This window comes from Hippocampus zosterae, chromosome 7, assembly GCF_025434085.1.
Source record: "Hippocampus zosterae strain Florida chromosome 7, ASM2543408v3, whole genome shotgun sequence".
NCBI lineage: Eukaryota > Metazoa > Chordata > Actinopteri > Syngnathiformes > Syngnathidae > Hippocampus > Hippocampus zosterae.
In genome coordinates, this window is record NC_067457.1 from 26076269 (window position 1) to 26088619 (window position 12351).

At 49.4% G+C, this 12351-nt stretch overlaps 3 protein-coding genes and 1 long non-coding RNA gene across 7 annotated transcripts; 2 read left to right on the forward strand and 2 right to left on the reverse strand.

Moving 5' to 3' along the window:
• Nucleotides 1-11: 11 nt before the first annotated feature.
• Nucleotides 12-4552, forward strand: ptpn2b (protein tyrosine phosphatase non-receptor type 2b). Its single transcript, XM_052070195.1, has 10 exons — nt 12-836; nt 1563-1653; nt 1726-1826; nt 2009-2107; nt 2296-2433; nt 2528-2737; nt 3242-3403; nt 3475-3626; nt 3865-3939; nt 4468-4552. Exons 1-10 carry the CDS (start codon nt 780-782, stop codon nt 4487-4489), a joined length of 1107 nt encoding a protein of 368 aa, XP_051926155.1. The 5' UTR covers nt 12-779; the 3' UTR covers nt 4490-4552.
• A 340-nt stretch (nt 4553-4892) lies between these two features.
• Nucleotides 4893-7831, reverse strand: psmg2 (proteasome (prosome, macropain) assembly chaperone 2). 2 transcript variants are annotated; one of them, XM_052070226.1, is made up of 7 exons: nt 7438-7831; nt 7097-7268; nt 6956-7014; nt 6537-6655; nt 5875-6027; nt 5702-5822; nt 4893-5442 (listed from the first exon to the last, which is right to left on the reverse strand). In XM_052070226.1, the coding sequence occupies exons 1-7, from the start codon at nt 7492-7494 to the stop codon at nt 5365-5367; spliced, it is 759 nt and encodes a 252-aa protein (XP_051926186.1). In that variant the 5' UTR covers nt 7495-7831; the 3' UTR covers nt 4893-5364. The 2 variants fall into 2 exon arrangements, with proteins under 2 accessions (XP_051926186.1, XP_051926185.1); XM_052070225.1 differs by having other exon boundaries at nt 5875-6039.
• On the forward strand, nt 7166-8152 carry LOC127603728 (uncharacterized). Its single transcript, XR_007963116.1, has 2 exons — nt 7166-7312; nt 7825-8152. It is a non-coding gene; the product is annotated as an uncharacterized LOC127603728 (long non-coding RNA).
• Nucleotides 8151-11542, reverse strand: zgc:136493 (uncharacterized protein LOC692276 homolog). 3 transcript variants are annotated; one of them, XM_052070185.1, is made up of 7 exons: nt 11379-11542; nt 10924-11036; nt 10056-10434; nt 9218-9389; nt 8799-8977; nt 8505-8601; nt 8151-8439 (listed from the first exon to the last, which is right to left on the reverse strand). In XM_052070185.1, the coding sequence occupies exons 1-7, from the start codon at nt 11500-11502 to the stop codon at nt 8286-8288; spliced, it is 1218 nt and encodes a 405-aa protein (XP_051926145.1). In that variant the 5' UTR covers nt 11503-11542; the 3' UTR covers nt 8151-8285. The 3 variants fall into 3 exon arrangements, with proteins under 3 accessions (XP_051926145.1, XP_051926146.1, XP_051926148.1); XM_052070186.1 differs by lacking the exon at nt 11379-11542 and adding an exon at nt 11125-11155; XM_052070188.1 differs by lacking the exon at nt 10924-11036 and having other exon boundaries at nt 11379-11533.
• Between the last annotated feature and the right edge of the window lie 809 nt (nt 11543-12351).

The window sequence follows — 12351 nt, forward strand, 5'->3', positions numbered from 1 at the left end:
CCCTCTAGTCTATTGGAGTGTAACGTCAACGATCACAACGTAACTTGCATTTCGGGTTCCGATTCGATTGGTGAAAATGATCGTAAATCAATATTTCGTCGTTGATATTTGTGTTTGTATATGTTTTGATATCATACGCTTAATTATTTAGTGTGTGCGCGTGTGACACAGGTACACACGCAAACTATTTTTTGTAATGTATTTTGTCAAATACGGTAGAATTATTTCAAAATTTAAAAATACATTTTAAAAGATCAAATGTAATTTGCTATTTTTGAGATTGAATATGACGTATTATTTATATTTAGAAATGTAAGTATATTTTCATTTTGACAGCACATGTTACATATACAGTATATAGTAAAATGATTTACAATATTTTATAAACTTAAATATGTACAATAATGTAATTATTTGGTCAGACTAAGTTTACAATTTATTCATTTTTAACCTATAAATAACATTTTCAAAGTAAAAAATATTTTCATACAAGGTTTTGATAATTATTGAATACAATTTTTAGTACGGACCATTACTCTGTTCGCTCGAAGATCTCTGTCGCTTTAAACAGTCGCCCAAGGACCCTTTGTCTGCGCATGCGCACATCATCCGGCGAAAAGTGACGACCAGTTAAAAAAAAACTTAGGAAGTCGTAATTCTCCTCGCACGCACAAAAGAAGCTCTTTTTTTTAATGTTCTTTGTGAACATCACCGGCTCGTCTGACGATATGAGTTAGCTTATCTTGACAGGTAATTTTGCTGGCATTGCCTCGGTGAAAATGGAGCGGGAGTTTGAGGACATTGAATCGGAGGGCCGGTGGCACAAATTATACATGGTAAGTCAAGTTAGCATGTTGCTAACGTTTAACAGTTGGAAAAAAAGAAAAACCGTGTCTTTGGCAAAGTTAATGTTAGTATTGGACGGTACCAGAAAAATAGTAATTATACATGTTTTACATCAACCTACTTGTGGGGGCGCTGTGAGAAGGAAGAAGGATACAGAAATGGTAGGGAAAGAAGTAAGGGGAAAAGGAATAGTTTAAAAATGCAAGGAAGGAATCAAAAAAGGATTTTACTAAGGGGATCATTGAAGGATGAATTCAAGGATGGTATGGAGGAAGAAGGAGGGAAATGATTCAGCACCACTATTGAAAATCCTAAACCGATCCCAAACTACAAAGCCAGGCTAGAAACTCATCCCGAAATCCTAATTTTTGAACCCTAATTCTTGCTCTTTACATGTCTCAATGAATGAACTTCCGAAGGTTGTATCAAAATTGTTGCGACTCGGAATTTGGTTTGAGGAGCGTTCCATTGTTTGAAGGCGGGCATGTCGAGCATTGACAAGCTCAAACTGCGTTTAAAGATCTCGCCATCATCACGTGGAGACTAATGAGATGACTTCGGGCTCACCCTGTAAATTCCGGAACAATTTTTCATTTCCAACAAAAGGCTAAAATGATCCCCGCCAACCGTGATAACTGTGCTGACACTACTCTGACCTACTATCGGTCATCAGCGATTTCATTCTAAAACGAGTCATTTCTGCCGCTATTCTCTAGGAGATCCGAAGTCAGTCCCACGAGTGCTCCTACAAAGTGGCCAAGTATCCCGAGAACCGCAGCCGCAACAGATACAGAGATGTCAGCCCCTGTACGTTTAGTCCTCGCCTTTCTCGCCGTGTTCAAAACTCCCGACAGTAACTTGCTCCCCCGCCTCCCGCAGTCGATCACAGTCGAGTGAAGCTGAAGAATGCCGACAACGACTACATCAACGCCAGCCTGGTGGTGATGGAGGAAGCGCAGAGATGTTACATATTGACTCAGGCAAGTCGCGGGCATCGAGCGCCACAAGTGGAGCCATTTTGTGTTGATCGGAGCCCCGTTGGCATCTATTGGAGGAGTCGGTGGGACGAGAACGCCGCCCCGTCGCGCTCCATTTTTCACCGCGACTTTCAGATTGCTCGTCTCGGATGGAGCCAACGTGTTTTTGCTGTGCTCGTCCTCAGGGTCCCCTCAGGAACACGTGTGGCCACTTCTGGCTCATGATCTGGGAACAAAAGACCAAAGCCATCGTCATGCTCAATAGGGTGATTGAGAAAGGCTTGGTAAGCTTCACATCTCTGCCAAGTAGCCAGGCAAAGGTGGGGCAAAACGTGGCACCCGCTCTTGCCATAGTTTAATTCCTCCATATTGGTAACTCCACTTTGTACTTTGTGTGGTCCAGAACTAACCTTTGCTCAGGCGTCTGTGCGTGGTCTCATCGCCGCGCTCTCCTTTCTTCTTTGTCCGTTAGGAAAAGTGCGCTCAGTACTGGCCCGTGGCCGAGGAGCGCGAGATGGCGTTCAGGGACACGCGCTTTCTCGTCACGCTGCTGTCGGAAGACGTGAAGTCGTACTACACCACCAGAGCGCTGGAGCTGCACAACATGAGTGTCGGTGTTCATTTTTGCCGGTCAATCTCCTCGCTTGCGAAAACTTCAAACGCTCCACTGGCCAACCCGGCAATTTCCAAATGTGTTGCGGCAGACCGGGGAGAAGCGGGAGATCCACCACTTTCACTACACAACGTGGCCCGACTTCGGCGTGCCCGAGTCGCCGGCGTCCTTCCTCAAATTCCTGCTGAAGGTGCGCGAGTCCGGGGCGCTGGGCGCCGACCACGGGCCGGCCGTGGTGCACTGCAGCGCCGGCATCGGACGCTCGGGCACCTTCTCGCTGGTGGACACGTGTCTCGTGCTGGTGAGAGATTTCATTTGCCGACCAAAACCTCCGTGACGCGGAGGCGACCGCTCGAGTCACCGGAGCCGTTCCATGTCATCACTTGCCGATTTTTTTTTTCTACATTTTGATCATAATCTTGCATATGTGATCATGAATGGGCGATTATCTCACTCCCTAGCCCCCCGTCATAGAGCGAGCATCCATGCTGGACGGATACAATTACAGAGGCCGCTTGCGTGCGTTGGTGCTGTTCTTTTGGTTAGCAACTGAATTCCAATGGACTGAGCAGATTATTCATTTTTTGAACAGTCATATGGATGAAGCGAGACCATTGTGTTTTCCCCTCTGATGGGGGTGGGAAAAGGGAGGCGTACTTGTTTTTCTTTTGTAGATGGACACTGTTGACATACTTTGGTGAGCCAGAGTGCACAAGGGCTCAGCGGTTAACTCTTAAATGTCCCCGGGTGAACAATCCTGCCTCCAAACCGAGGTCATTCACATCCCACTTTTTTCGTCCGGCAGATGGACAGAAGAAAAGAAGAGTCGCCGTTGGACATCCGGAGGATCCTGTTGGATATGCGAAAGTACCGCATGGGTCTCATCCAGACGCCCGACCAGCTGCGCTTCTCCTTCATGTCCGTCCTCGAAGGAGCCAAGTGCATCTCGGGCGACTCGTCGGCGCAGGTAAAGGCGCTCGCGCCGCCCTCGTCCGGAGCGCCAACACGCGGCGATAACGTCGGCTTCCCGTCTCGCAGACTCGGCGCCGGCGAGACGGGGAGCCCGCCGCCGACTCGCCGGAGAGATGCAACGGCGGCCAGCGAGCGGGACCGACCGGCGAGGAACGCGACGACAAACGTGGCGGCGAGAGGCCGAGCCGGTCGCCGGAGCAGGACGACGGCGCCGCGCAGTCAGTAGACATCACGTTAATATTCATTTCTGTGGCTTCGGCGGATGCTGATGCAAGTTCATTTGGGATCGGGACCGTTTCACAGCTTGTTTGGGATCGGGAGAAATCAAGCAAATGGCAACAAAACCCAAAAGGCAAAAGACGTTTTGAGTCCTTGTCAAGAAAACTGCGTAACGTCCGAACCCTGAGCTTTGTTCAGTTTGAGGCCCTAATTGACTATCCGTTTCCGTTTGGACAGCAAGCGACGTCGGGACGAGAGTTTCTCCGCGGGCCAAAGCCAGAGGACCGATGCTGCCGACAAGAAGCGGAAAAGGTGACGATGCCGCCGCATTGTTCCAGTCCAAGGTGCACATGCTCTTGGTTCACACGAGTAAGACGATTCGGCACGCGGAGCTTGAAGATGGATATCGAGGACGATGAACAAATTCTCCCGACGGCCTTGCATACTGATCACAAATTGATCGAGCATGTTCTGGCGATCCTACTCGTACCCTGGCAAGAAAATGTCTTTCAGAACCGGGGGATAAAATGTCCCCTGTGCATCAGTGCCACGGGGCAACTTTTTCTCCACCTTTATTCCTCAACCGTGGCATGGAGGAGGAAAAAAAGTGCTCCCCCCCCCACACACACACACTAGCTTTTTTAAGCCTGCATTTTCCACCTTTTCTGCCAGACGGGACAGCAAGTCACAACAAGAACAGGACTCTTGTTTGACTCATCAAGCGAAATGCATGAGAAAGCTCCCCAAGATGCCAGCCGTGGCCGTCTCACGTCATGCTTTTGCAATTCATTTCTAGTCATCATTGTCAAGTCCGCTTTACTGCTTTTTGTCTCTTGACAGATCAAAGAGCAGCGACTCCTGACCGGGCGCCACCGAGCTGAGGCTGCGTTCGACAGCAAAAAAAAAACAACAACAAACAAAGAAACCACCAGGGAAAACGGCAACCTCTCTGTTCTGCTTCCTCTTCCTGCGCAAACTGTTTACAGCACCTACTAAAACAAACAAACGACAACATACCAGCATTTCTTCAACAATTTTGTTTAGTGCAGCTTTTGTCATCCACATTTATAGCAACTGAATTGAGAACTATGCATTGACAAGTTCACATGATTCAGATCTGTATAGTTTGGGGGGGAGAAGACCTTTTTGTGATGAAAATATTCTATTTTGTTTGTATATCAAGAGTACTTGAAGCAAAGCCAATGGCATGTACATAGTTGTTTTTTTCCCTCTTAAAAACTGTTGGATTTATCACCCGTTCTCTCTCTCTCTCCATATGTGTCGATATATAAAGAGATTGTTACGTTTGAACCCATCCAGTTTGATGGGGGGTTGGGAGAAAAAGGACAATTTTTTCCTTCATTATCTTCTGCTAAAAATGCTCTCTAATTGACAGAACGGGTGGCCCTCTGTGCAAAACCGCACATTTGGCCATTGCTTTCAAACGTGAGCCGATCCTTCAAGCGGTTGTTTCAGAAATGTCGCGGAGATGTTTTGAAACGTGCTCCCCCTCAAAGTGAAAACTTGAGGGGGGGCCGCCAAGCGGGGTTTTTTTTTTTGTTTTTTTTGTTTCAGAGTCGAGTTACAGACACGGCGGGGGCGGGACTGCCAGGAAACACTGCGTGGCGCCGGGCCAAGCCCTTTCGGTTAGTCGGCGAGTGAATGAGGTCAAGCGAGAGAAACATTCACTCTGGTTCTCTGTGATAAACCCTTTCAATGAAATCTACAAAAAGTGATTCAGAAGATGGCTGGAGGGATGCCGCTTCCAAACAGCAGATTCCAGGAAGGCGGGATCTTCCATTTGACCTCCCACATCTGGAACAAAGAACCACAGTACCTGCCGAATCCATTTCAACACATCAAAACACCACAGAGACTTTCATTCCAGTCAGCCGGGCCCCGAAGGCCACATTTCTTTTGGAGCTATTCGAAAACCCTCGCGGCGGAATTTTGCCGCCTCGGATAGACGGACAAAGATAAATGACTTGGAAGTTCTAAGCGTCAAAGGGAAATGCGATGATTTCCCAGCGTCCACTTGACGGTGACGCTTTCTCGTCGCCGTGTTTTGACTTACCGCGTGGTTCAGCAGGTGGAGCATGTCGTCCAGGTGACTGACGAGCGACAGGGCGTCGGGCACGTTGTCTCCCTCGGAGCAGAAGAGCAGCAGCACCGCCAGAGGCACGTCCTCTCTGCAACTTTAACAGCCACGTTGCCGCCGACTAGCGCCGAAGAAAATTAAGCCCGTACCTGTCCGTGTAGAGGCCTTTGGTGATGCCGCCGCCGGGGATGGCGAGTTTGGTCTCGTCTGCGCCGGCGTCTAAACGCCTCTCCAGCTCCCTCCAGCCCAGCTCCTCGAAGGCATCGCCGCTAATTCTCAGCAGGCTCGGCGTGACCAGGTATCTGAACGGGGTGCTCAAAACACACATGCGCGCGGGCACTATATAATAACATAACCGCCATACAAGCCAAAATAACTTCAATCTTTTAAACAGGGGCCGACTGCTTACTCGACTTAGCCACTTCAACGGGCAACTTTGCTAGCCAGTCAAAACTGGCAGATTGGAACACATTACAGCGCAAGACTAAAATAATGACGTTCAAACAATTTGAGTATGCTTTACACATTCTAAACAATAGAATTGGGGGGGGGGGGGGGGGGAGTCAACAATTTGGACATTCGAACCGTGACATGTTGGCATTTTTACAATACTTTCCTATGTTATGGTTAGGTCGAACGTGTTTCAATGTAAAAGATTTTGTTTGTTTTTTTTTCCCCAGTAAAACGTGAGGGGGTAACACCAGAAAAGAATTCCTCGCGAAGGTATCTTTCACCGACAATGGCAACAAAATCGACTGTCAATTTGATTGTGACTAAAGGTTCAACAAAAGGATGAGTTTGGTGATGGTACCCTCGCAGCTGCCGGTCGTCCCTCCGGTAGGCGTGGCTGCTGGACAGGACCAGTGTCCGGCAGAAGCCGCTGGCCTTGATCCACGACAGCAGCAGCTGACGAAACCGTTTGGATTTGCTCTGCGAGGCATGAAGGAAAACGATGACAAATGAGCGTGCGTGTGCATCGAAATGCAGGCTTCTTTACGACTGAGCGGGCGGGGGTCATCACTTCAGCTTGGTTGCAAAACACGTCTGCATGTATTATGCGGACCCCTGGTGGCCAAGTAGAGCGCACCGGAAAGAGAAGCACAACGCCCACCGAATTACTATCACGATTCATAAACTGAATGCAAACACAGCCACGGCCGTTGTTGTGACTTTGGCTTTTCCGTTTTCGTAAACGTTGCCGTCTGTGAGCTCATCACACGACTGGCGTACCTTGACAACTGGTGCCCTGATCTGAAGAACCGCTAGGTTGAGCTCAAATGCGGCATATACTATTGACAAGAGGGAGAAAACATGGTTATTAGTATTATTATTGCTCCGCATGTTCGGATTATCAAGTACGGAGTCTTCCACCTTCCGAGGCCGTATGCAGTTCCCCCGCGTCGTCCTGGCCGTGGGCGTACGGGTTGTTGCCCGCCATGGGGATGACGCAGTCCGTGTGCAGGTAGCCCACCCTGGGCAGGCTGAGCGTGGATATGAGGAGGTCCACCGCCAGTTGGCCCACGTTGCCCACCGCCACCGCTGGCTGACGTCGTACGAAACAAACATCCTTACGATCATCGGTCAGCGGTACAGAAGGCGATCGGTTTTACTTCATTTTAATATGAAACGGAAACGATGGACCGACGGACAGGCATGCGTTCATTTCTCTCGTTTTTTCTTCGTAATTAAGGATGTACATAAACCGGACTTACCATAACAAGTGTCATGTAATCAAACACCGGCGGGGGGTTTTGTGATGTAATAAACATGGTTCTTTTGTGTGCTTTTTCTTTTTTGTTAAAATTGTAAACAAAAATTAAACGCTTGAATCATTCTTCATTCCACTTTCTCCGGTTTTCATGTCAGGCGCTATGGGTGCTTCTCGTCCGGCGTCGACAACTCATTGTCATTGGAGGCCCCCGAAATGCCTTATTTAAATCCGGACTGAAAAGGATTCTGAGAAAATCTCCCATGGTACTTGGTAGACAGTATCCCTCATTTAACATGGAACCAACCACTTTAAATTTTAAAAGAAGACATGCTTAGGTATTTTGAAAGAAATTGACGTTTTTTGTTTTGTTTTGTTTTGTTTTAAACAGGCAAATGTTAGGACACCATAATTTGGCAAAGACGTTACGTTCACAGACGTTTTCTTTGAAGGATTTCGGCCGTGTGTTTAGGTGAGTATGGTTTTATTTTTGTCTCTTCTCTTGAAATATAATATTTATATGTCTTTGTTATTTGATTTTGTTTTCTCCGAGATGGTTATTATATAACCACTGCTCCCTTCGCAAGTGTTGATTTTTGTTTAAAACGATTGTTTGATTGTTGCCATATTTGTATGTTGTACTACGTTTTTCAAATTGAGTGGGAAAAAAAATGTTTAGAGCCCTTCAATGAAAAATAAAGGAATATGGGGACGTCATTTTCCCATTGCTTACAGCTACTGTGCCTGATCTATTATTGTTTTATTTGTGCGGAAAAATACACTTGATTATCGGTCGTAAGGAGTCATGTTAGCAGTGTGTTTGAACTTGGTTGTGAAATACTGGTCCTATAGTCAGCATTTCAATTCATCAGGCATGGATTCTCCTTTCATGGCAGCCAGGGCGTTGGTGACCATCTTCTGCGCCATCTTTCTCATGGTGGTGATGGTACTTGTGCCAAAGTGAGGGGTGATCAGCACGTTGGGAACGGCGAGGAGAGGGTGATCCCTGGGTCGAAGGGAAAATATGATCGCACCAAAGGCTCCGAGAACTTTAAATTGAGATGCGAGAACCTTGGTAGAGGTTCGGGATACGTCACATCCAAGGCAGCGGCTCGGATGGTCCCGCCTCGCAGAGCCTCAACCAAGGCGTCCTGGTCCACCACTGGACCTGAACAAACAAGGGCATCCTCGGAAAATGCGTTTGGTCAGGCATTTTATGCAAAATACGGCGATCGAGAGTTTTGCGTCGGAGATACAGGAAAGAACCGAGCCAAGCAATACTTGCGCGGACCGACGCGAGCAAAAAGATGCATTTGCGAACGCCGAAGCCCCAAATATGTGGGGGTCCGCCGTCTCCAAAGCTACCTCTGCTGATGTTGATCAGTGTGGCGGTGGGCTTCATGAGGGCCAGCTCTGCGGCGCCGATGAGGCCGGTGGTCTCGGGCGTGAGGCACACGGCGAGGGTCACGAAGTCGGAGCGGCCCAAGAGGTCGGCCTTGTTCCCGCAGTAGATGGCCCCCAAGGCCTCCTCCTCCTCCGCACTCCTGAGGACAAAAATGTACTTGAGAAAAATGAACAGCGACTATAATTTCTGCAAATGGTTGCCGTCGGCCATCTCTGCGCTGCACCGGGGTTAAGGAAGAGTCTTCTCCTAGAGGTGAGGTGGATACGTTGTACGGCGGCTCTCAGTCGAGTCGGTGAGCAACGGGATACGCTGGTTAAACGCTTGAATGAGTCTGAACAACATCGACGATGAATTCCCCGCAAGGCTCACTTTTATTCACCTTCGGTTTCTGTTGTAATACAAAATCTTCATATCAAATCCTTTGGCCCGCTTGGCAATTTCGGAGCCGATATTTCCCATTCCGATGATCCCCAGAGTGGCTCCCGAGACCTCGACGCTGCCCAGCCACTGCGGCAAGACGGTGGTCTTGGGGTCCATCATCATCTGGTGACCTGCAAACGCAGCGGCGTCACACCACGCAGACCTCGGTATAGCCAAAACACTGAGAAATGGACGGCTGGCCGACAGAAGATACGCCTTTGGCGCGCGCCGACATGGCGGCGAAGGCGGCAAAGACTTCCGCCTCCAACCCGGGCGAAACCGAGTTGCCCCGATGGAAAAATGGAACGCACCCGCGTGGTCGTGGTCGTCGTCGTCGGGTACATTGCTACGAGTCGACCGACCGTTGTCACGCCAACAGGTGGGCGCCGTAGGGGTCCCCCGGCAGCCGCACACCTGTTGGTCATTAGGCCTTGAAAAGGACTCCCAGCCTGAACGCTCGGTGTGGCCTCATTGTTTGCTCTTGCTTTTGTCATGTTGGTTGCTTCGTTTGCCTTTGCTCCTGGCTACTGTCGTGTTTGTTGATTGCTTTTTGTTTGTTTGCTTACAACTGTCATGTTTGTTTCTGTCACGGTACCGTTCCGGTTAGTTTGTATTTTTATTTTTTTGCCACAGTCTTGGTTTAGTTTTGCTACTTTGGATCACTTTGGGTTGTTAGCACTTTGTTTGTTTTGGATTCAGTTCTCTCCGATTTACGACCTAGAATTCGTCAAGGGCCGCCTGCTTTTTGGGGTCCGCCGCCGCCACCACCACCACCTCGCAAATGTGACAAGCGTCACCTTGGACGATGTTGCGCGCCGAGGCCAGCAGGAGCCCCATGGCCATGTCCGCCGTGCACTCGCTGACCACGCCGGGCGTGTTGGCCACCCTCACCCCTAAGCGGGTGAGGTAGGGCAGGTCCAGGTGGTCGTATCCCGCCGCCCCGCTGGCGATCACCCTGAGCTCCGGGAGCAAGGCGAGCAGCTCCGGCGTGGCCTTCGGGAGCTGCAGCCACATAAACAGGACCTGGATCTTGGGGCCGTGCGTCGCCGGGTCGGCCAGGAGGTCCCGCAGGAGGACGATCCGGAAGTGCCGCCTCAGTACGTCCGCGACCTGCTCCAGGATGCCCCGCTCGCCCACCTTGGAGATCAGAGCCCACGGTTTGCCGCCATCCGTCGCCTGGAGGACAAGTCGAGAAATGGACTGGACAAGAGCGACAAAAGGGGCGTTCACACGGCACGCATTTGCTCAACGGGAGTCGTGGCATGTGAGGCGTGAAAGTTAAACATAAGACGGCTGAAGGCGGCGGACTTTAAACCGCCGGATTAGGCATCCGAGCACGGGGTTTGGGGGTCGAGAATCTCATTTTAAAAACCAACCAGTGTGGCAAAAGCAGGCCGCTCATTTTGAAACGAAGGGCTCGTTATTCAACGACTTGGAAATAATCTCGGTCTTTCTGCCTCCTTTTGAGAACATTTCAGAATCAGAATCAGAATCATCTTTATTGGCCAAGTATGTAGAACACACAAGGAATTTGTCTCCGGTATAGCACGCTGCTCTAGTATCATCGTAAACAACAAAATCATTGAACCATTTTAGAGTAACCAGTAGTTTTGTAGTAATCTTGATGGCGTTGAAAAAAGAAAGATTGGCACAACGGCGCCTTACCATGTGATGCCGTCGCCCGTCGCCCACTCCTTTCTTGAGAAGACCCCCCCTCCCCGCGCCGTCAGCGCTCTCCGCAGGCTTTTCGCGCCGCGGACGCTCGCGATGGCGGCCGCCTGCCGAGTTCATTTATAATGGCAGATGACGTCACAATTTCATGAGACGGAAGTCGTGGCGTGTGAGGCGTGAAAGTTGTACAGTTACCAGCGAAGTCAAACATAAGACGGCTGAAGGCGGTGGACTTTACGCCCCCGGATTAGGCATCCGAGCACGGGGTTTGGGGGTCGAGAATCTCATTTTAAAAACCAACCAGTGTGGCAAAAGCAGGCCGCTCATTTCGAAACGTAGGTCTCGTTGTTCAACGACTTGGAAATAATCTCGGTCTTTCTGCCTCCTTTTGAGAACATTTGCATCTTGATGGCGTTGAAAAAAGAAAGATTGACACAACGGCGCCTTACCATGTGATGCCGTCGCCCGTCGCCCACTCCTTTCTTGAGAAGACCGCCCCCCCGCGCCGTCAGCGCTCTCCGCAGGCTTTTCGCGCCGCGGACGCTCACGATGGCGGCCGCCTGCCGAGTTCATTTATAATGGCAGATGACGTCACAATTTCATGAGACGGAAGTCGTGGCGTGTGAGGCGTGAAAGTTGTACAGTTACCAGCGAAGTCAAACAGAAGACGGCGGATTTTAAACCACCGGATTAGGTATCCGAGCACGGGGTTTTGGGGGGGACTTCTCCCGTGACAACAAATGCGTGAATATGTTTGCATTATAGGATTCAAAGTGTTCTACAGTATATGGTAAACGCACCGCACTCGTTTTGAGTTAGATAAACATTCTGGAAATTGATGATCCGATCTTGAACACATAGGCGTACGGTGAGACAAATTGGAAACATTCGAAATGATCGCATCGTATCGTGTTTTTTCTTTTCTTCCAGAGTTGCGATGAGTCCATTTAAGCAGTGCCTTGCATTACAACATTTGACCGCCAGGTGGCAGTAACACCGGCTGTGACCACGCGCATTGCAGGTTCCGAAGGTTTGCTCAACTCTTATGCAATTGATGTATTTAGACAAAAGTTTCACGAGCGAGATCTTGTTTTGCTTGTCCAACAAACGCAGCAAAATATTTGAAAATAGACATCCCGTATGTACATTGAGGATTTCATTTTGCCCGCATTTGAAAAAAAAATGTCGCGGTACTTCAATCGTGAGCAATTGTCTCTTTTCCCCTCGCCTTGCCTCATCCCTTTGTCGTTGTTTGCACACTCGTCAACGTCACCTTTGACAACCGTTCATTCCTTCACTAATCCCCCCCCCTCGCCCCCAAATTGGCTCTCGTGCGCGAGAGGGCCGCAAAACACATGCCAAGGCGCCTGCCATCGCGATCAAGCTCAGCGTGTCCCCGCTTGAGAATAGCGTCACCTGTAA